Source organism: Pterocles gutturalis, unplaced genomic scaffold, assembly GCF_000699245.1.
Source record: "Pterocles gutturalis isolate BGI_N339 unplaced genomic scaffold, ASM69924v1 scaffold18120, whole genome shotgun sequence".
Taxonomy (NCBI): Eukaryota; Metazoa; Chordata; class Aves; order Pterocliformes; family Pteroclidae; genus Pterocles; species Pterocles gutturalis.
The window spans coordinates 59,401-83,129 of NW_010143830.1; the positions used below are offsets into that span (position 1 = coordinate 59,401).

At 45.3% G+C, this 23,729-nt stretch overlaps 1 protein-coding gene across 1 annotated transcript; it reads left to right on the forward strand.

Moving 5' to 3' along the window:
• The first annotated feature begins 604 nt into the window (after positions 1-604).
• OIT3 (oncoprotein induced transcript 3) lies at positions 605-18,800 on the forward strand. The gene is made up of 8 exons (XM_010084892.1): positions 605-1,004; positions 1,494-1,604; positions 5,004-5,126; positions 8,011-8,133; positions 12,339-12,499; positions 13,189-13,604; positions 17,514-17,613; positions 18,615-18,800. Exons 1-8 carry the CDS (start codon positions 761-763, stop codon positions 18,798-18,800), a joined length of 1,464 nt encoding a protein of 487 aa, XP_010083194.1. The 5' UTR covers positions 605-760.
• Positions 18,801-23,729: the final 4,929 nt, after the last annotated feature.

Consider the following 23,729-nt stretch of genomic DNA (forward strand, 5'->3'; position numbering starts at 1 on the left):
GAAATGGAATCTTTTCTTTCTGTATACCTTAAATGTAGTGTTCCTGTTGCCTGTCTTGCAGTTCATATTTTACCTGATGCTTTGCATGGCAACTCAACTGTGAGGGGTGGCACTGGCTATGGATGGATTTTGAGAGAGGCTGCACAGCCTGTTTTAAGTCTGGTCCTTTTCTCCAAGGCATGTGGGAGAGTTACCTGTGACTTCAGAAGGGGCTTGCAGATGCTCAGTTAGTACTTGAACAAAGGGTGGATGTCCTAGGCTAGATCCAGTGCTCCCAGGACATATTTCCTGTGGCAAAATCACTACCTGGACCTCAGATTTGTGGGTTGGTTTTTTTTCCCATGTCATACTCTACAGCTGCCAAACAGCAAGTCAGACTGTTGCATAATGTTGTAAGAGCTCTGTCAATTTACTTTTTGTTCCAAGACATTTAAGCCGAGCTGTCAGAATTTTCCATAGGGCAATTAGTTAGATGGCATTGCTGTCTCTTCCTGGGGTTCTCTATCACAATGATTCTGTTAAGTCAGGAATAGAAAAAAAAATTCTTTTGCATTCCTTACAATTATCAGTCAACAACTTGATTTGATATCTACCAGACGTTCTCTCTTGTCTCTTGCTACATGTCTCAGCCCTGGACCCCTGCTCTGCCTACATCAGCCTGAACGAGCCCTGGAGGAACACAGAGCATCAGATAAATGGTTCCCACGGCCAGCCAACGTGCGACAGTCAAATTGACGGGGAGTGGTATCGCTTCACTGGCATGGCTGGCGATGCCATGCCTACCTTCTGCATACTAGAGAACCACTGTGGCACCCATGCTCCCATCTGGCTGAATGGCAGCCACCCGCAAGAGTCAGATGGCATCGTCCCACGGCAGGCCTGTGCCAGCTTCAACGGGAACTGCTGCCTTTGGAATACCACGATTGACGTCAAGGCGTGTCCGGGCGGATACTACGTGTATCACTTAACCAAGCCTAGCGTTTGTTTCCATGCGTACTGTGGGCGTAAGTAACTGCTGAGATCGTTTTTCTGAAACCCTTTTGTCCCCATAATGCAGGAGAGTTAGTGAGCATCCATATATCTGAGAGAAGTGGTGATGGATTGCTGGCTTTCTAACCCAGCAGCGTGTTGGGTGATGAAGTGCAGATGGTGGCCTCTCTGTACGAGATCAATTAGACAGTTTTACCTCCATGAAGTCTAGCCTTTGTTCAGCTAATGGAATTCTTCCGTAGCTGACCTGGCCGCAGTGATTTAATGCCCTTAGTGGGCTCTGAGGTTTGTCTTGGCATTCTACAAAAGCTAAAATTTGTATCTCTGACTTACAGTAATTAAACTAGATTGTTTCGCATCAGCTTCAGCAGTTTGGCTTTCCTAATGTGGGCCAGGTCTGTAACTGACGGACTAGACGCAGGGCATGAAGCTGACAATACAAATACAGTATTTTTGTTGCATGCTCAGTGGTTTGTGCTGACAACATTCTTGTCATGTCCTAGATTTTTATGACATCTGTGATGTGGTGGATTGCCAGGACTCCTGTCTGGATACCAGCGACTGCACATGTACCTCGGGGACGACGCTAGGACCTGATGGACAGACGTGTCTGGGTAAGAGTGGAAATAACTCATGTCAGTTACTAATGCTTTCTTTCTCCTTTGTTTCATTGCTTACGTCTCAATCCATTGTCTCACAAAGCAGCATAAAAAAGTACTCTGAGAAAAGTTTTTCCCCGTTGCTGCCTAGAACAGGTCTTTGATTCTGTAAACAGTTCCAGATCTCTCCCCACAGGGCGAGATACAATATCCCATGACTGAATACATTCTGGCACCTCTGGAGCTACATGTGTACAGAGGCTAGATTTGCTTTCTGCATGGTCCAGCTGCTGAAGACAGCCTCATTGGTATTCAGGAATGGCTGTGCAGTCTGTCATTAGAGATTTCCTCTCGCCCGCTCTGTTGAATGCCTCTTTCCTCCGATAAAAGTTTTGCTGGCTGGTGTAGGGCTCTGCACTAAGCTTCACCATACTTCCTGTCCTTGTGGGGCATAGTCCAGGGCCTGGATCTCGTGGGAAGTGGGATCTTGTCATTGTCTTTGAGGCTTGATTTGGTGGAGGAGTTGAGAGCAGAGTTGGTCCAGCAGGCTGCGTGGCAGAGGAGTTTCTTCCATACAGACTCTACCTGACAAAGCAGGCATGGGCGGTTTCTTTCTTCACACTCCTCATGTCTGTGAGCATCAGGGTAGGGACCATGGTTGTTACAATCTGTGGAGAGAGCAGCCTGGCCCTGCTGCAGATTTACACTTGCTCACACCAATTCTGCAGAACAGTTTTGCTAAAGCTGCTCCGCATCTCTGCAGATGAGTAGCGGACTTAGCTCCCTCAGTTAATTAAAAGCACCTATTGGCTGCTTCTCTGCAAGACTTCCAGGCACAGAAATACCCTTGACAAGCACCAGCACTCAATAAATGTGTGGCAGGCTCGCAGAAAAGGATTTCCTGCAGCAGGGAGGCATGCAGGAGCCCTGAGTCTGTCTGTGTGCTGGGGCTACCTTCATCTCCCACGGCCGGGTAGGAATTGTGCCTCGCTGCTTCTCTTCATGATGCCCAGATGGCACACCACCTTGGCTGTAATAACCACACTGCTTTACCTGCCTGCAGCCTCCCTTGTTGTACAGGTCACTCCTCTTTCTAATGACTTTCTGTTGTGCTGAGTAATTGCACAGTCACTTATCTGAGAGCACCTGTGCCGGCCTTCCAGAGAAACAAAACAAATCTGTGTTAGCCTTTCCTATGCCTTTCCTAGATGGAGAATATTATTCTTTTTCCATCTCACTGTAAGAGGGGGGCTGAAGATGCTGCAGTAATGCTAAGCAGCTCTGTCTGTGAACCTCCCTGTGCTAGTCTGACTTCTCTTCAGTACTTTATATGCTTTGGATCCCAGAGTAGAGCTGCTGATTCTAAGTTTTATTTTAATTTGCAAATTTATTTGGGGGATAATTAGGTCTCTGATTTTCTGTCATGGATCCACCAACTCAGTACATTGCCTTTGACCTCTTGAATACCTGGATCTGTTTTGGACTAAGCCATGGTTAAAATCAGTTCTCCCAACCCAGCCTCAAGAAAACCAGCCTGTGTCCCAGAAGTGCTGTTTGTCGCTGGTGCAGAAAAGCAGGGGACCGATCTGCTGTGTTGGAGAACCAGCAAGGTGAATTGCTGGGTACAGCCCTTGACCAAGCCAAGCTCTAGGACCTTCTAACAGCGTCCCTGTGCCTTTGCCAGCAGCCCTTTCCCTCTTCACCCTCTGTTTTTAAGTAGCTTTAGTTTTATGGTTAAAAGGGAAAGTGTGGAGCTGTCACATGCGTGAAAAGGGATGTGCCTGTGTGTGTCTCCTGGACGTGCTTCCTGTGTTCCAAAGCGGGGTACCAGCCATTTGGTTAAAAATGTTCAATTCATATCGCTTGTGGAAGGAGAAAATAGCACCAGCCTTCTCTAAAGTGGTATTTTTCTTTTTTCTCGGTTTTAGGCTTCTGACATCTAGTAAATAGTAACTTCCAAGCTGTTTTGGTGAAACCCCATGTGAACCTTGATTGATAACCTCAGCATTCTAGCCTGCCTAAGAGAAATCATTAGTTTTGTGGCTCAGCAATAGCAGTGACTGTCCCTTCCTCTCTATTTGATTCACTGTTTGCACACAGAGATTAAATCACATTGAAGAATGAGAATCTCTGAGAACAAAAAACCTTTAAAAAAAAAAAAAAGGCAAATGGACTTAAAGGAACTTTAGCCTTTAAAACAGAGAAAATTAGGATGAGTTTTCAGAGCTCTTCCAAGAGATTCAAAAGCACATGCTGTGCTTTTTCCTCGATAAAGACCCTCAGCACCCTGGAGGGCTCTAGTCTAGAGCTGAGTGCAGCCAGTGCAGAAACATGACACAGGTGCTATTCATGGGTAAATTGCTTTAGGTTATAAAAGCTCAGTCCAGGCCTATTCCAAGGTTATTCTGCAACCTTTATCCAGAGTCTGCTCCAAGAAGTGTGGGATGCCAGCTCAGGCACTGCTTTTTCTTCTGAGCTGGACAGGCAGGAGCCAGAGCTCTGTGGAGGGCTGCAGAGGAGCAGAGCGGAGCAGGGAGGGCCATTGTGGCACAGAGAGGAGCTGAGTCCTCAGAGGGAGAAGCTTAGAACTGAGCTCTTCGTCTCATCTTCAGGACCGAGTGTCCAAGCCACTAATGGTTGTGGTGGCCTCTATGGCACCAGCGCCCAAGTTAGGTCTCACCATGGTGAGCTGGCATTTCTGCTCTGCAAAAACATCTGATCTGCCCAGTGCAGGGAGTAGCCACAGCTGGGGCAGGAAGACAAAATGATGAGATTTCTCATGACAAGACTTTTCTTGGGAAAGCTTCATGGGGTTCATTAAAATGTTTTGGCTTGATTTCAGCTTTGTTTATATCTTTACAGCTGTTTTTTGTTCTTGTGTCTTTATTTTGAAATAAGGGGCAAATTATTTAAAATTGCTGTAGGATAGATAGCAGTAGCAGGTGTGATACAAAAACAGGTAGGGTTTATTTTTAACCGATTCTGGTATGCACCTAGTTTTGCCATCCAGTGAAATCACATTAGCTCTATTTTAATATCTTTGTGAGTGGGGAATAGTTTAGGATGAGAAGAACAATGAAAACGTGAACTCCCCAGTGTGTGGCACCAGTTCAGAAGTTTCCCAATGGTTCTGTGTCCATCTTCACTCTGAAATGGCTGCGATGTCCGCATGGTCTTTCCCTCCAGGTCTGCTTTGCTCGTGAGGTCGACACAGCATGGCACAAAGCACTCTGCTACTGTCAGTAGGCAGTGGTCTTTGGCATTTAGTGGGATTTCTCATCTCCATTGCGCCAATCTAGGTCATGAGGCCAGGAAAGCCAGTCGGTGGTCTCACCAGTGCTCCCATGTAGCACCCCTTTTTGCCAGCTGTGTGTTTACCAGGGAGCACGTTATGACAATGTGGTTTTTTTGCAGATGAAAATGAATGTGAGCAGAACAATGGAGGCTGCAGCGAATTTTGTGTTAACCTCAAGAACTCCTACCGCTGTGAGTGTGGGATCGGGCGCACGCTGGGAAGTGACGGGAAAACCTGCGAAGGTGAGGTTTCAGCTCTCACAGTCTGCTGGAAACAATATAAATCATTCCCCTTCCCTTGCAGCAATAGTTCTCTCTTGGCTCTTTGCAGCTGGGATTAAATGTCACTCATATCACTTCTGTGCTTGCCAGTGATGTTGTTACGAAAATATCCTTCTAATCAAGCTGAGAGGAATCTCCTTGTTGCTCTCCCCACCTCGTTTGTTTCTGTTAGGATTTGCAGTGGATCTGGAAAACTGGTTGTCCAGGCAGAACTAGTACTTGATGGAGACGCTGGGATTTGGCTCTGGAGATTTGTATGATAGTTGTGTAGGGGCAGATTTAGCACTGCTGTTTCTTGACAGCTAGCATTAAGTATGAAGTAATGTCAGGTCATTAGACTAGAGTGTGATGATGGCTCATCATCCCAGGATAGAGATTGAGGAGAAGGGGTGCCAGTCTGTAAATAGAAGCTGGATTTGAGATTAGGGCTGCGTTTTGACTGTTTGCTTTTTGTAAGCGCTTAGTTGTGGGCTCTGCTGTGTGCAGCAGCTACAGTTACTTTGCAGTGGTGGCACAGCCAGGTTGAAAACCCTTCCTGAGTTTAGACTGGTAGCTTAGCAGGGGCTTAAAGACCAAATTACAATTTGGTTTGATCTCTTGTGACTAACAGTGTACAAACATCTCAAAGCAGAACTATGCAAACCCAGGAAAAATTGACTTGTGCCTGATGTTTTCTGTGGTCAGCTGTGAAGAGCGCCGTGGTTCCTCACAGGCGCTGCTGGGTTGTATGTTCACAGATACTGCGACACAAGAATAATAGCTACAGATATGCCTCACTTTAGAGGTACCTGATTGCCAGAACTGAATACATCTGCAGCCTGCACGCAGCTTATATTAGCAGCTGCGTGGTAGACATTTGTGGTGGAGGGAGGGAGAGGGATTGCCATTGTATTTTTAAGCTAGATTCCACCTTTCTTTATAGTTTGCTGACAGATGGCTCCAAGCTGCAGTTTTTGTCCCTGTCTTTCCCTTTCCCCCTTTTTGATTCCAAACCACATTTCATCTCACTTCTGTGAAAATTTCCTCTCTGAGCTTTGTTAATAAAATATCACTCATCCAGACAATGACACTTCCTGGGGAAGGCTGCTGTGCGGAGTGCTCCTTTAAGTACACGTTTAGTTGTGTGTGGCCAAAAGAGGTCTGTGGGCTTTGTCGCTTCCACAGCCAGCACTGAGCTCGTGGGGTGTCACGTTAAACACCCGTGCCACGTGGCAGTTTTTATTCCTAAGCACTGCACTCTTCTGACAGGGCTGGAATAGGCTTGGAAACTCGTTTATTTCTGCTGTTCCTGAAGTTGGATTTTAGGTCCTTTGATATATAATTTAATTTCCCCTTCTGTAAGAAGGATGGTGCTTTTCATGAGTTTAACTCTGCTGCTGCTGGGGATTTTTACAATCTTGTTAGTGAGTTTTATTTCTAAAGATGTGCCCTCAGCTTTGTGAGCCATTAGAGTATGTGATTTTTTTGTGAGCCACCTCACAGCTGTTGCTAAAAAGAACAAATGCAAGGGATTTAGCTTGATTACATGAGCTGGTGAGGCTGAGTAGGGTTAAGAGTATCTCAAAATTTCCTTTATAATGCTTTAGCCATTACTGTGACTCATGTGGAACATTCAGGCTATTTCCCATGCAATGTGTAGGATTGAGTGTGGAATTTCCATTATTTTCTTTAAATTTCAGTGAAAACCACACAGTCGTTTCTGATGGCAGGCTTAGGGAGAAATACTTTTTATTTATTACTTGTTTGTATTATATGTGCTATTGTTTTACTGAGAACATCTAGTAGATCCTGAAGAGTTAAAAATATCAACTAGGTAAGGTTATTTTAAAAAAAAAATCATGGTACTCTGTTATTTTCTTTGTAATAGAAAGTCAACAACAAGGCCTTACTTGCCTTAGATTTTCAGATCTTCAGAATGTATTCGAATGACCTTTCAGGCTCTTTTCTGCAGCTGCAATGGCTAGGAATATGTTTTACACAAAAATTCTGATCCTCAGGGAATTGCCTCCCCTGAACAGAAAAGATGTAAGGAAAGACATGCTAAATCCCCCAATTAGCTGTGCTGCCCTCTCTCCTCTGCACTTTAGAATGAGGGAAGATTAGGAGAGGAATCAACCTTACACCGTGAACTTGTGTCGTTCTGTCCCTGTGGTAATGCCCCTCACGGGAGCCAACTTCTAAGCCTAAAACTCGCAAACGAGCAAAATTCCTGCTAAACAGACTCCTACGAGCAGAGTTTCATCCTCAGCCTAGACAGGAGATGCCAGAATCTGGTACACCCACCGCCATCCCAGCTGGGAAACCCGCAGGCAAAGAGCGTGTCATCTTCTCTCTGGTGTTCCCTGATGGGAACAGGAGCTGGCTACCTGTGAGTCTCTCTTCCACAACACACCTCCCCTGCACATCTCAGGGCTTGAATTCTGGTGATGACTAAGGGATCCACATGGTAGAAGTTTTAAGAGGATTTCCCTCCACCTTTTTGAAGTAAGAAACAACATAAAAAAATATAGTTTAAGAGGATGTTTTGGAAGTTAGAGAGGGCCATGCTGAAGATTGCTTGTTCAGCCTCCTGATGTATGTCAGTTATAGCATGTGACTTAATTTGGTAAGCTTTTTCTCAGAGTTCCTTAACTTCATGGTGAAATGAGAACCACGATAAATTGTACAATTGAAAAATAAGTTTCTACCACGTTTTCTTGGAAGTAAACTCTCACCATGCTGTTGCCTTTGAGTTCTGTGTTGGTCATGCTGTTTATTAGTCAGCCAGGAGTACATGTTGGGGTCTGTGTAGCTGCCACGCAGCTGTCCAAGGAGCAGCGTGTGCCGATTTTCCTTCCTTTTGCAGAAATTGAAGGCTGTCACAATAACAACGGAGGCTGCAGCCACACCTGCATTGAAATGGGAGACACATACCAATGTGAATGTCCGAGAGGACTTCTTCTGTCAGAAGACAACCACACTTGCCAAGGTAGGTCAACAAAATCTCCTGACAGCCTCTGTCCCTGGCTGTCAAACCTATGTCTGAAGGAACTTTTCTTCCCGGTTTTGTTGTGTTCTCTTAGTCTGTCCTTTCCAGTTCGGTTAATGGAGCTTTGTTGTTAATGACAGATCATCCAAAACTGAGAGCCTGGAGGCAGTGCTCCTTCTACCAGGCAGGAGAACAGAGACACGGGACCCAGCTGGGTGCATCTTGCATCACAGAAGGTTTTGTCAGTGTTCATTTACAATTAAGATTGCTTAACATTACCCATTATGTTGCTCTGCTTCAGCTGTGTACGCCTTTGACAAATTTGTCCTAGTAGAACTGAATTTTTCTGTGCTTCAAACTTTAAAATGTCAGCTAAAGTGGTTCAGTATGTTCCAAGAAAGGGATTAAAGAGAGAGGCCTTTTTTTGACCAAGTATCTCCATAGCCACTCCAGTCAGCATTCCTATGTCTTTAAGCAGGGCACTAGTTCTGATACTAGGTGTTTCTGCTGTCCCTTGGAAAAGTGCTCAGGATAGCATCTGACTTGCCTGGCCATGTCTCAGAGCTGTCAGGCTCAGCACAGAAATGGAGAAGGCACGCTACTGCCATGGTAGAGACAGACCTTGTAGCTCTCTGCTTGTATTTTGCCCTGGTGGGCCCTTAAAGAGCCTGTGTGGTTGCTTTCAAACGTTTCTGTGGGAATTTGCTAATGGACTTGGGCCATAGCCAGGGCAGGATCTGAAATGCAGGAGGGAGCCTGTCATAGGCAAATTCACTTGGGCTTTAGATAATACCAATGAGCTGGTGTTACCTGGTGTGCTGAGAATCTCCCATAGTCTGAGTTACAAAGTGCCCAGATATCAGTTAGAGGAACAGATCCAGGCTTCATGGTGTCCACAACAGGGCAGGTATGCCCTGGAGAGGAAGTTGGAATGGTTCTACTCGATGAAATTTCTGCTTTTTAAACTTTTTAGAAATGCAGGGCATTGTTTTCAGGGGTGAGCACAGCACCCTTGAGATTCAGTAGTGCTTACTGCTCCAGCAGAGCCAGATGGGGAGGAGGAGATGGGGATTACGAGAGCTGTGATTATCCTCAGATTGAAGGTCTGATTGATGGATACAGGCCAGAAAAGAGGAATGTTCTTCAATCCTGGCTCCCTGAGGCAACACCAGCAGGGTTATAAGGCCGTGCATTTCCCAGCCAGTGTTTCTCCTTCTTCTGAGGCTGCTAATGAGAGCAGCAGTGCTGCTGGGTGCGTCTGGGGCTTGGGATACAGCATCTCATAAAGCAAGGGTGCTTGTTCTTTTGTATTTCATTAATTTATGTCCCCACACAGTGGTCTGCAATTCTGAGCAGACATGACAGAATATATCTGGAACTGTACCACACAATTTTTATGGCATCTAATCAGGTTTATAGTGGTACAGTTAACAGTGCAGGGCAGGCACAGTTGCCTGAAGCTATTGGATCTGCAGCCTATCAATCCTCCTCTGCACTGTCTCTACATTCAGACCAAACATTTCCACAAAAATCACAGCCTTGGCTACAATTTTCCCCACAACAAATGAGCCAGCAAAATACTTGGAGTTTTTCAGACCCTCCTGGTACCCCACCTCTTTCTGAAATGTGATGATGAAATGCTTTTCTCCCCTCTCCCATCGCCAAGCCTTGTGTGCAGCTAAGGAGGCTATGATGGCGTAGTTTATTTGTGTTTGTAGCTGTAGTTCAGGGCTCCCCAGCACTAGAGAGCCTCTTCTACTGAGCGGTCTGTGCCACTGCTCCAGGCAACTGTACTTTGAAAGGCTGAGGAAGGAGCTGGAGGCTGTACAAGGATCACAGTGCCGACAATAGAGGACAGCAAAATGAGTGTTGGATTTGCTGCAGAAGCTTCCTACCAGGGTCAGGGTACTTGCAGGCATTGGTACAAAGCAGTTTAAAGCAGTAATGAGGAGGCTTTCCCAGTATTTACAGGTGCTCTGCGGCGTATGAGGTGAAGAACTGAAATGTTTGATGGGGAAAGACTGGGCGAGGCTCTCAGGAACCTCACAAGCTGGGCTGAGGGATGCAAGAGAAAGGATGCTGACAGCAAGTCAGGAGAGTGCAGCTCTCTGAATGGATGCACGAAGTTGTGAATAAAAGAGGGTTCCCCAGCACCCAGGATAACTCATTTCTGCGGGGCATCTCAGTGCTGGCAGGCAGGACCTCATCATTTGCCCTGGAATAACGTGTCTCATATAGTCACGGCTTCCTTGCCAGCTCCTGTTCAGGTCCTCCTACAATGCTGTTGCTGGCAGTTGGCCCTGGGGGAATTGGGCCTGCTCAGAGCTGAATCACACTGATGCCCACAATCTCTTTGCTTGCAGAACCTCAAACTGGTAGAACTGAAACACTGTTCTCAGTACTGATTACTCTTCTGTGTACAGATGTCTAGGGTGGTTTGAATTACGTTATCAGTTACTCTCAAATGGTTAGTACAAGGAGTTTCCCAGTATGTTTTCCCAAATAGTGGTGAGTTGTCATGCATCAGAGGTGGATCTGCTCACAGGTTTCATTCACTTGTTTCTGTGCCCAGGTGGTGGAGTGCATGCAGACAACTCCTCCAGTACCAGAGCAGAGATTAAACGGGTGTCTTATCTTTCTTCCCCTTTGTGCCGATCAAAGACATTTGAAAACAGAGCTAGCCTGAACCAAATTGGTCCTGAACGTTGGAGAATTGCAGTTGGGTTCCGAAGTACCTTGCCCTGAATTACACCTCTATAAAAGCATTAAATTTTTTTATTCATCAAAGAGTTATTGTAACAGTGAAGCTTTAAATCCAAATTGAGCCAATCAGTTCTCCAAAAGATATTCATCTCTGCACTGGGCTGTGTTCTCAAAGCCCCTTTGACTCCTTGTGAGATTTGCCATTTGATATCATCGGTTATTCCCGCTTGCCTTCTACTGCAGGTGGAGGAGAAGTTAAGGTAATTCTTACTTCTTTAATTTTCTGTTCTAACCCAGCAATGTCATTATGAGAGCACATTGCTTTGGGCACGCTGCATACATTTTAGCATATCCCCTTGAAAAGATCAAACTTTTTGTAAAAAAGTACTCCCTGCAGGTACGCAGTAGCTGTCACAAATACCTTAGCTGGGACATGAGAATTTTTTTAAGGAGGGTAAAGGCATGTTTTAACAGCGTGCCTTGTATCCAAGATGTAGAACCTTGGACTATATAATTAACCTGATCAAAATTCAGGGAAGGCAGGTCATATGAATGTCAAGGATTGGTACTGTAATTAATTTTACGAAAAAGCTTGGGGAACTGGTATATTTGCAAAAAGTTCTGTCATGTGATTTTAAAATATGATAAGTGGAAATTCTAGAGGAGGTTTGTTTTTCTGGCTGAGAAGAGACCAGAATATACGCACGCACCAGTACGCTTGTCCTGTATCTAACTGAATAGAGATGTATACACCCAAGGAATATATAGCAATTACTTTTTTTATTGAAGATTATTACCTCTTCTTTCCTTTTTCATTTTGTCCAATATCTATGTTTTCTCCCACTTCTTATGTCATGGAATTTTAATTTTAATAAGTTCACATGGAGATCTGTATTAAAATTGAAAGGTTGGAAGAAGGTGGAATGAGCAAGCTAATTGGGTTGGTTTGTCAGGGCTGGGTTTATTGCTTATAAAAATATTATTGTGGCATTTTGAGGTGCTTCCATTTTAGCATCTATATGGAATTACTCTGCCTTGATTTGACGTGTTCTGGTTTTGCTGTAAAACCTGATAAAGAGTCTTAAAAAAATGGCTTTGTCTGGGGTGTTGTGGATTTGATATCCGTATCTGGAAAGGGCTCTGCCCAGGACATAGCAGTGCAAGAGAGTTCAATCAAACCTGTGCCGAGTATTAAGTATAGCTGGAGATACTGTACAGCCAAGCTTCATCTGCAAGTACAGCGGTCATCTTTGTTGTCTTTTGTGGTGTTGCTGCGCCAGGAGAATTTGGGACAGTGGTAGCTTGGGAGGTTTTTGTTATGTAGATGGAAATGTAAGACAGGTCATTAGATTACTATGGCTAGATAGTATCATAAATGAAACATATAATTACCCTTTCTTTCCCCCAGTAGTAGTTGGTGTAGTCCTTCTCCAGCTCTCTGATACTGATGCTCCCTGATAGTTCTGTAGTGCAGACTGTTATTCTGGGGACTTTTCTTGTAGTTCCAGTGCTGTGCAAGTCCAGCTCTATTGAGGTGAGCATCCCAAAGGACCTGGTTGGAGGCCTGGACCTTTCCCTCATCAACACTTCCTGCAAAGGAGTATCCAACGGCACTCACGTCAACATCCATTTCTCTCTCAAGTCCTGTGGCACTGTTGTGGATGTACGTATACCCATTGCTGTCCTATCTCTTGCAATCTCTCAGATTTGGGGACTTGGCTATGGCTTTCTTGGGGAATAAAGTTGATTTAGCTGTACCATCAGAGCAGTTTCCTGTGTTGTCGTGCAGCTGGCCTCAGAGTAGACCGGGGGTGGCACCCCAAAGTAGAAGAGCTTGTTCCATCTCCTCTCCAGTGTGTACATCTGTCAATAGGGGTGCTCACCCAGCACCTCACAGAGGCAGCTTCACCATCGTTCCAGTGCAGAAAGCACAAGTAGTGTCACTCTTTGCCCTCCTCTTAAGACTGAATCTGCGCCCCCCCCCACCCCGCCCGCCCCAATAATGTTTCAAAGGTTATACTGGCAACTGGTCAGGGACTGGAGAGCTCCTCTTAGCAGATGGGTAGCAATTGGAAGCAAATTCCTCTGCTTCATGCAAGGGTACAGTGCATCGAAGTTGGCAGCAAACTGATAGAGGCCCTTAGGTCGTAGGGAAGGATGAACATCATTCTGGTTGCAGCTTATAAATTCACAAGCTGTACTTTCAGTGGCTAAATTTTGTCTGGGGTTTCTTTTCAGTGGCTAGTTTGTGTCTGAGTTTCCTGAACAGGGTAGACTCAGCTGCTAGTCTGAACTCCGAGAGGTCTTTCTCAGCGATCTCCCCTTTCCCTTAAACTCCTTTCTTTGCTGCAGGTAATAAATGATAAAATCATTGCCACCAATCTGGTGACTGGCTTGCCAAAGCAGACTCCAGGAAGCAATGGGGACATCATTGTTCGCACCAGCAAGCTGCTGATCCCAGTGACCTGTGAGTTCCCACGTCGGTACACCATCTCTGAAGGTTATGTGCCCAACCTCAAGAACTCTCCCTTGGAAATCATGAGCCGCAACCAGGGCATCTTTCCCTTCACTCTGGAGATCTTCAAAGACAAAGACTTTGACGAACCCTACAGGGGTGCTCTTCCTACCCTCAAGCTTCGGGACTCTCTGTACTTTGGGATTGAACCCTTGGTACATGTCAGTGGACTAGAGACACTGGTAGAGAGCTGCTTTGCCACTCCCACCTCAAAAATTGACGAGATCCTGAAGTACTACCTGATCCAAGATGGGTGAGTTCACTGTCCCCTCTTTTGCTGACTATTAGATGGGAATTGGCAGTGGGTCTGAGTTGCATTGCAGGAAACACTGTCAGCAGTTCCCAGCAATCACCAGCAGCCAGGCTATCAAGCGGATACAACCTGCCCCATCAGAAGTGATTTGGGAGAAACACTGGGAGGCAGTGAAGGAGGTTACTCCAAAAGCAGCCTTTACAGGACATATTTCCCTGTAACAAGCCTTGTCGATAATTGAGTTGGCTCCTGTAGAAAAGATATCCTTCCTGATATCCTCCCTCTTCCAGCCTGCAGAGTGCCAAACCAATCGGCGCAATGCCTCGATGGCTGTGTGCCACTGCCACACAGCTGCCCCAGCAACTGGAGTGAGATGCTTAATTTTCCCATAATGGCCTTATTATAGCATTAGCCAGCAGACTCCACGGCTGGTCCGGGTTGGAGCTCCAGGAGCTCCTCTTGCTTTGCTCTCTCTCTGATGCCTCTCAATGCAGTAAGCTTAGGGTCCCTCAGTTTGGCTGGAATTTTCCAAGGCATTTGGCTCCTAAGATGACCTCTGTTTTCAGACTCTTGATTGAGTGCTAACATGACTGCATTATGGTGCACCATTGCTGTGGAGTGTTTGCATCCAGCAGTGCCTGGCAGCTTAACCAGACAATGCTGTGGAAATGTCCCAGTTGGGAACCAGTCTGCTGTCCTCTAGGGAGGAAAGGCCAGCCAAATTAACATCTAGGACACACCCAAGTGTCACAGCCCAACAGGCAAGAGAGTGTGCTCGTGCAAGCCCTGTGTTCTGTCTGACAAACCGTCTAATGAGGACAACAGTTATTTCCTCAGCTGCCAGGCTAAATCATCTGCCATTACAGCCGGTCATGACGAGTCCTATGTGATTGTCTTGCAGAACAAGGGTCCTACAGAGTCCAGGACACAAAAATACTGTTTTGGTTTCCTTCTGACAAAGGTTTCAGCATTAGCTTGCTTTCCCTTCATCCTAGGCTGCAGTTCTTCTGAGCCTGACACTTCTTGGATTTTTAAGCAGATTTGTAATGGAAGGATTGATTTATTGACTCCCTGGCTTGGCTGTTCCTGTGGACCCTTCACAGAGTCAAGGCTCCAAACATTCATTAATTTCCCACCACGAGTGAAAATGATGGAGTTCAAAACAGTGTCTAAACCCTGAGCTGAACAGAGAAGAGAGAAGGCAGAAAATGTCGCCTCTTGAATCCACTGCAGCACTAGGTTGAGGATTTATGGCACCAGCAGCCCCTTTGGTACTGTTATCCTGCAGAGGGCATTAAAACTCCACCGATGGGAAGAGCAAAAAAACTTCACCCAGCCTGCTCCCCTCTCCAGCCGTCACTGCAGGCCCCAGTGTCCCCAGACATCCCAGCCCCTGTGCGCTGGGCTGTTATTTAAATAGAACCCCTCACTTAGACCGAAGGCTAATGATGTGCTGTTGAGCTAACTGGAGTTCTTTGTCTCTCTGTGTGCTCACAGCAATTAAAAAGTAAAATTAGCTGAATACACTGCTGATTTGTCCCTGCTCCAAACAGTTCTGTAATAAGCCAGTTTCCTTCCATCAACCCAGCCCCAAAAGCCCAAGGCAATAATGATCGGATTTTTAAATCAGTTTGATTATGTAGGATCAGACCTGCAGGAGTTCACCACAGCTTCCAGAGGAAAACACTGTTTAAATTTGAGGGGATATACCTTAGACTGAGAGATGTGAAAATTCCCTCTCCTGCTTTCTTCCCTGCTAATTTTCTGCCGTCTCCAGTTGGCAAGAGGTGGGAGCTGTCTTCTGTTGGACTCCTCAACCCTCTCCCTGTGCTGATGTGACTAAGCTGGAAATGAGGATTTTCCCAGACCCCTCCCCACTGTCTCTGTAATACCCTGTGCTGCTGCTAGCCCAGATAGCCAGCCCCAAAACAGCTCTCCTGCTTCTGATCTTGTTCTTCAAACCAAAAATTAATCAAAAGCATTGACCGAGTGCACGGGCGAGAAACATTGTAGCTCTCTGGGGCATCCAAAGCTAGGTCATGTCACTGAGGGCAATCCTTTGTTATCTGATGTGGTCAGGAGCTGTGATTTATCTGAGCGTGACGTGGTTAAGGTAGTTCCGTTGCAAAGCTCATCTTCTACACCTCGAGGTGCCCCTTGTTTGGGGCTGAGGTGGATATTTTATTCTCTCTCATAATATTTTATTATATCCCTGGTTTCTCCTTGTTCTTCTTCCATTTTCCCTCTCCCTAGCCCCAAACCCATAGGTTTCTTGGCACCAGTGTGGAGAACCTTTGGAGAACCTGGGATGTAGGAGTCAATTTGAGCCAGTGTCCAAGAATCATCACAGTTTATATGCTCACAAATAAGGACATGCCTGTGAGTTGGCTGTACGGCCCCAAAGTTCAGCCAGTCACTTATGAAGTCCTTAACTGTCATTCTTTACAATCAGATGCCTTCAGGAAAGCCACTTTGGAAAGCAATTTTATCATAAACAACTTAATAACATCTGGTGTTTGGCCTCAAGGCGTAGGAATCCGTGTCAATTTTTCTAGATGCATAGCATTAATTTATTAGCTCCCCTTGGATGACTTTTTATGTTTGCCTTCCAGGCACCTTAACTAGACAAGTGCTGCAGACAGGGATATCCCTTCAGACCGTGACCTCCACTGGCTGAGAAAAGCCGCAGAAATACATGGTGGTGAAAATAACGCTAGGAGCAGACCGATGCTTAGTGCTCCCAGGAACATACATTGCTCTGCTGTAGGTAGCAGAAGGGCAATTGTGGGAGGGATTGCAGCAGGCTGCTGCCCACGGAGCCAAGTCAGCCAAACAGCATAGAAATTTCCAAATATGCGTTCTAGTGAATGCAGAGCTGCATGTAGACAGGAGTTTTGATGATGGTTGATAATTGAACATGTCAAGCGTCAACATTCCTGACAATGCGTTACATAGTTCTGGTGTAAAGATGGAAGCTAAATGTTGATGCAAGAGTCAGACTTTCAGCTGTCAGACCATCACTTATTGTCTCTTCTACCACTACTTTTTTTTTTTTTCATATCTTGCAAAGTCCACATTTCTGGAATTAACTTGCTAGAAGGGACAAGCTGCGTTGTAACTCAATATAACAACAGCATCAGGGCCTCTCAAAACACCTGAGGCTTTGCGATAGGCAGCAGTAGTCATCAAGTCGCCATAACTTTTTGTCTTGCTGTTTCTCTGTCAAGCTCTAAATGGGCTGTAACAGTTTAGAAATAGACTGCACTTGAAATGTAACTTTTTGTAGAAGTAATTTATTTTCATGCAGTTCTGAGACCTCTCGCATGACTGTATAGTGCTAGTGATGGAGAAACTGAAATTATGAGTCTTAACTGTGCTGATTTGAGCTGTCTGACCAAGTCCAGCAGGAAGAAAAATGTAAATTATGTGAAGCAAAGTAGATCCTAATTTTTGTGTGTTTCATATTTTGGTAATGTGAGTAATGACTTCTTCATTTTAAGCATGATTTATATGCATATATGTGTGTATAGAGAAAGTACCTAATACATCTCATACTGTATAACTGTTCTGGTGATCACTGCAGACTGTTGCACAGGAAGGTGAAATGAGGACAAACTTGCCTGCAGCTCTCTGGCGGTCCCTCTGCCGAGGGGACTGGACCACGTCCTGCCAGCTCTCTGCTGCTGAGCTGTTCTTTGTCTGGAGATGCTATTATCATCGCTGTTGTTTTTCCCCATCATTCCCGAATTGTCTCCTGTGGCCAAAGAGGAAGTCACAGGGCTGGTAGCTTAGCTTGAGAGAGCCAAGCCCTCTTTTCCTTTCTCTGGTTAAATAGGTTGGGATGTTTTTTCTCTTTTCTTTTTCCATTTCTGGAAAACCCATTAAAGCCTATTCCTCTGCTTTCCTCAGCTGCGTTTCTGATGATTCGGTGAAACAGTACACATCAAAGGACCATCTTGCCAAGCATTTCCAGGTTCCTGTGTTCAAGTTTGTGGGCAAAGACAATAAGGTAAGCTCAAAACCCACCTCTCAGATATTGCGTCAGCTCTGATCCGACTGAAGAGTCTCAGCACAGAGTTGGCTGTATTAGAGGGCAAAGGGGAGGGACAGCTGGCACAAGGCAGATGCTGCTGTGCCTGTTCCAGCAGTTGTGTCTTTCAGGAGGCTACCCCAGGTACTTTGGGAGAGAGTAAGGAAAACAACTAAAATTAAATAAAATATGAAGGACAGTTATTGAACAACAGCACCGTAGCAGTTAAAATCATTGTTTCCAGTGTGGTCTTGGTGGACCCTTGTACACTGGGAGAGAATAGTGGTCCCAGTCACCAAACAGAAACCTGGGGAGTCAGGCACATTATGCAATGTCCTGTTTTTAAAACAAGACAGTCTGTATTTTTTAATCTCTTCAGCCTTATATCTTCTCTAGCTCTTGTGAGTACAGATGACAGGTTTCCAGCCATAAGGCCACCATACTGTTTAATTCAACGTGAAACCAGGCTGTCTAGGCTGGTGGCACTCTAGGGCAGAAGCTTTGTAGTGGGAGGACAGTTGAAGGATAATGCCATTTACCTAATGCAAATAGCTTTCCTTTTCTGTGCTAGAAGAAATTAGGTCTTTCAGTCACTGTTGTTATGCTCAGCCAATGCTTCTTGCTCCAAAAGGCAAAAAGCTGTCTCTAGCTCCTGCAGAGCCTCTGTGGGGTATAAAACTGATGAGATCTTTCAAAATTTGGAAATTTTGCTTGGCCATCTGATTGCTACTGCTGCTTCCAACCTGCATCCTTCTGGCCTGTGCAATGGATTTTGCTTCAAATCTCACCATTGACCAAACATTCACAAATATTTGCTTCCCTGACTGCTGCTTGCAGGGATCTTGCTTATTTTCCTTGTCATGTAGAGGGCAGGGAACAGCAACCCTTGTGTTGCTTATGCTCTCTGAGAGCTGGCAGCTCTGCCAGTCTGGTTCCCAGAGCTGCACAGTGACTTGGCCTGCTGTCTCACCACCCTCCAGGAGGTGTTCTTGCATTGCCGTATCCTTGTCTGCGGGGCACTGGACGAGAGCTCTCGCTGTGCCCAGGGCTGCCGGAGACGGGTGCGCAGGTCCACTGAGACGGAGAAGGACAAGGAGGAGGAATCTGAGCATGTGGCAAACCACATTCTGAGCGGCGGCCCCATCAGAATCGACTTTGATGACTAACACCCACCCACTGGAACAGCATCTCTAATGGAGACCAACCTTCCTTTTCAATGCCTTCTTTCATGGTTGTTTGAGAAGCAAGAGGTATTTGGTAAAGCTCCACTTGCACCTCAGGACTTGTTTCCCTAGCTGCATGATGATGATTACTTGTGAAGTATGCTGGGCACACGAGGCAGCCCTCTGAGTGCAACCCGGACTGGAGAACGGTTTGGTTTTACCTGCGTTTCTTCCCAACAACCCTTTGGTTGAAGGGACCTCAATTGCTTTGCAGGCCTGAGGCATTACCCAACTTTGTCTTTGACTAAACAAATGTTATTCAAGCCCTCCTTTCATCAGACAATACAATTAGTCTCGTAGCTGAATGTGTTTGCTATGCAGTTCTGGGGATGATGCTGAAGCTTTCGGATGTGCTGAGGTTTTGGTTGACTGTTAATAAAAACATATAAAAATATATATCTTGTAATGCATAAGTTCCTTGGAGCTATAAAACAGTTGTTGTTACAGGCAGCTAAAGCTCAGATCTATCACAGGCACATTTAAATGTTATTTTTAAACAGTAAAAGGTATTTAATAGAACTTGATTTTTTTCAGTGTCTTCTGATAACTGCATGGAGTTTAACAGTGTTTCCTCTTGCGTTTAGTGTATCATTGTTTTCTCCCTTTTCTCCCCCCAACAAAAATGTGGTGCTTTTGTAAGTGCTATAGCACCTTGTTTGTAAGAAAAAGACTATTAAACAATCTATAAATACCCCACACACCCCCCAAAGTCTTTGTTTGAAAGTTTTACACTGGTCTAGAGAGGCTGTGGCTCTGACAAAGGGATTAGAGGAATGGACATTAAGTATTTATAGTAATCATTTGTTGTAATATGGGTAGTTCTGGGGACAGGGTAGTCCCCAGTGAGCCTGATGACAGGAGATGTGGCAGCGTTGTTTGAGTGACTGCGTGCATTCACATGTGGGTGAGAGCTGGCTGGGGACACAATTAATGGTGATGGTGGTGGCATCATGCTTGTCAGTAATCCCTTTGGGCCATCAAGCTCCTTCCAAAGAAAATCTAATATAGATGATCAGCTCAGGCTCCTCTGGGCTTTGTGCAGGAGCGCTGCGTGGTGAAGGATGAGAAATGTGGGATGAAAGCAAGGAGGCACAGCAAGCAGTGAAGAACAAAGGAGGAGAGGCAGGGCTGGAGGGTGAGAAAGGAAGGATGCGTTTCCACTGTTGGCTGTGGCATGGCAGTCTGTTCATGAGATTTTCTGCAAGAAGCTTCATAGTGTGCGGCTCTGTCCTTTGGGTGTCCGGAGGTGCATGGGAAACCCCCCCAGTCTGCATTACCCATTTTCTACGTTGGTTGGGGGCAGCCAAATAGCTGTCAAGGCTAAAATTTGTTGCTGCTCTCAAATGGATGGGGAATCTGTTTGAAGGGACCATTTAGAAGGGAGTCACAAATCACCTCAGCAATATTCCATCTCACAGATTTATTTCTTCTCGTGACTGAGATTCCAGTGGGGAATGGGCATTTGATGGGCTGGGAGCTTCGTGATTTTTCTAAATGTCTTCATGGCTGCTTTTCCAATTTGGGATTACGTGCATGTGTTAGAATAAATTAAAATGTTCCTATGACAATAAGTAGGTATAAGTGGAAAGACACTTTTCATCTATTATCTAACCATATGTGAAAGAAAAATAAATGAAAAAGCCTCATTCTTGCATTGCTGTGCGTCTCCTGGTTCTGCTTGTTCATGTCTGCATTAGGACCACACAGGCAATTTCCTACTATCGCTTCTTTGTTCAGGCAGCCCCTACCAAATATACTTGTTTTGATAAAACAAGAGATGGGAAATGAAATTAATTAGCTGGTGCCTTCTGTAGAGGCAACAGAATTTTTTGTTCATGTAAAAGGGGCGTGGGGGAGTGGTGGAGGGAGAGGTTTGCTTCCTGGCTTGTTTCAGATATAGTGTGCATTATTTGGTTCTTCCTGACAAATTCATACGAAGCAGCCTTTCTGCTCTGCAGCTTTTTAGTTAAACAATCTAAATAATCATGGTGTGTGTGGCCACATGAATGGAGCAGTCTGGGAAGGTGTTCAGTTTGCCCTGCAAACAGGATGGTAGTTCTAAGGTCTGCCACTGCCCTGTGGCCGTTCCTCCTCTGATGTGGAGGGGATGCCTCCTAGGCACAAAACAAAACCATTTTTCAAAGCCTTTTAGCTCTCCCCAGTTTACCTCTTGTTTCCATCTGTTGTCTTTGTCAGCATTACAGCCTGGACGTGAAATCCAAGGCCAAACTAATCTGAGAGCCAAAGGATCTGTTTGTCAGTTTAATCTAATCTGCCACACTGCAGAGTGGAAGCCAAACACGCTGCACAAGCAGGCAGTGCGTGTGCGAAAAGGCACCGTAACTGACCAGTGCTCCCACCAGCGCTGCCAACCATGGCTCAAGTCTGAGCTGCATCAGCGCTGCCTGGTGTGTGTGGCTGGTCTTCTGGCTGGTGCCACCTCATTCTCTCTTAAAGTGAATGTTTGAACATTGGATGTCTAGGAGCAAACACCTATTACCTGTTGTCCTAGTCCCTGCTTTTATGCCCTCAGCTGAAACACAGAGATTGCTGTTTGGGGAACCATTTCTAGGAGAAGGTGCACCGGCCGAAGGGGTTGAACATCAGCAAGAGTTGCAAATGATCCTGCCAATGCATAAAGTCAACAGGCAGCCTTTGGGTGAGCACAGTTTCTTCTTCCTGTTCACAGCAGGGTGGAAATGAAGATGAGCCACAGTTTGTGCATCGACCTGGAGAGTCACGATCGGCTAGTTCAGCAGCTGTACACCACTGAGTAGCGGGAACAGTGCCGAGGGGAAGCGATTTTTAGTTTGGATGCAGAAGTTTTACTCCAGTTTATGTGCTGGTTTTCTCCTAAGCAGGATTATCTGGTGGTTTTCCTGAGTCACTGCTACCACTTGAAGATTCAAAAGTTTACTTGTAGAGCTGCGCTTGGGGTTTTTCAGATTAACACAGTTTAACTTTGTAGTGAAAAATGCGCTCATTCAGTAGCTGCCCTGTGTGCAGCAGCCTGGAGTGTTTTGGGATGAATGGTGGCCTGAAAGCATGAAGAAATTATGATTGAGATTAGTGGTTTCTCCAAAGCACCAGCATGTGAATAGAGAGATTTTGCTCAGAACCCTTCAATTTCTCCAGTGTATGTCATCATCTCATCAGTTGCTTGTCCTGGCTTTAATCTGATATCACTTGAACTAAAAAATGCTTTAAGATATTTGCCAGCTAGTTGGATATTGAGCATAGACAAGATAGATTTTTTTTTTTTTGTAATTTAATCATAAGAGTATGCTCACATTTAAAACTGGCAACAAGCACCATTTCACCAACAAAATACAAAGTTTGGGAAGTGTTTGGAACAAGGAACGTTTCCTTCCCATCCCCAGCCAAAAATCTATGTCTGTCCAGCCCCGTGCTCTGACAGATGCTCACTGCAATGAACCTTGGCAATGCGGGGATTCACTCTCCAGCAGCATTAGCACAGCTAGGAAAGGATGTCATTGTGTCTGATCAGTGTGCTGGTCCTCATTATTGGAAAACATCCCAGTACCCCTCAGACTGTCACTTAGGTTTTCCTGCTCTTAATACTGGTGGGGGCCTTGTTCTGGTTTTTTAGAGGCCAGATGAATGTCTCAATGCTGTTCACTGTAAAGCAAAGATGACTGGCAAGAACAGGAATACAGGGCTTAAACAACTTATAGCTCCATGCATGCATTTAAAAACAAACTAGAAGAAAAGTAACTAAAACAGACTCTTTCCATTCTTGTTAAATCACCCTTCTGTAGCTTTAACTTTTATCTGGCAGATGGAAGAACAGAACCATACATATGTTTGGAGAAGACTTTGAAGTATTTATGTGGCAAAGCACGTGCACCCAGTAGCAACTTCCTTTCAACAAGAAACACAGAAGAAAGCTGTCTGCAAATGTTATATGCAGATGAAATTCCATATACTGCTTTAAATCCTAATTTTGCATGCAATGAAAGCTCTCGATAGCAGATGGAAGTATTAACCACGTTTTAGAAAGAATGCTGTCTGAGGCTGCTGATCGCTCCTCAGCTGGCAATGTCTCTGCCCCACAGAGGCAGCATGTGAGCCTTCCCACCTGACAGATAAGCTTCTGTAATTTTGAATATCTCATCCAAGGCAACTGTGAGCCTCCTGTTTCGCTTGTGCAAAAGACGGAGGCGAATACCCAGCCATTTTGTGTATAAAGGGATCCTAAGGGAAAAGCTTTGTTAAGTGATATAGGAGGAAAATAATTAAATAGATCTGCATGACACCACAAAAGAGAAGCAGCTTCCTCTCCTAGGACTGTGGGGGAGAGGCGTGATTTCACATCTAGGACACGATGGGCTGTGCTCCTCTTCTGCGCAGACACGAATGGTGCCTGTATCACAAACACTTAAAAGTCCTTCTCATGCTTACCAAACAAATCCCTGGATGTTTGAAATCGTTTTTGGATCCACCAAGTATTTAAATAAGCAAGGTTGTCAGGGTGTGTAATGGTAGGATGGGAAATGTCAGGGATGGGTGTCAGCAACATACTGAAAGCAAATTACCCCTCTTCTTCAGTCTGTCACCAGCAGTGGAAAAATGCAGATAGTGTGTCCATGGACTGGGATTTTCAGGGGCTGCAGAAACCTGATGCCTTGAATTGCAAATTAGAGAGGTAAGGGGTGGGGGGAGCTAATACATGTTTAAGGCAAACAAACAAGTAAAGCCCCTTGTTTATAACCAGTGCTGCATCCTGCTTGCCTCTTCTGATCAGTCTGTAGAGAAAATTGGCATCAGATCATTTAGGCTGATGGACTTTGAAAGGGGTAGGGCTGTTGAACTGCATCTGTGGTGGACAGCAGGCATCACTGCCCCCTGTTC

Coding starts and splice junctions, on each gene's coding strand:
- OIT3 (XM_010084892.1), top strand. CDS start 761: ATGGCTGGCGATGCCATGCCTACCTTCTGCATACTAGAGAACCACTGT. Junction 1,605..5,003: donor TGATGGACAGACGTGTCTGG/GTAAGAGTGGAA, acceptor GTTTTTTTGCAG/ATGAAAATGAATGTGAGCAG. Junction 12,500..13,188: donor CCTGTGGCACTGTTGTGGAT/GTACGTATACCC, acceptor TCTTTGCTGCAG/GTAATAAATGATAAAATCAT.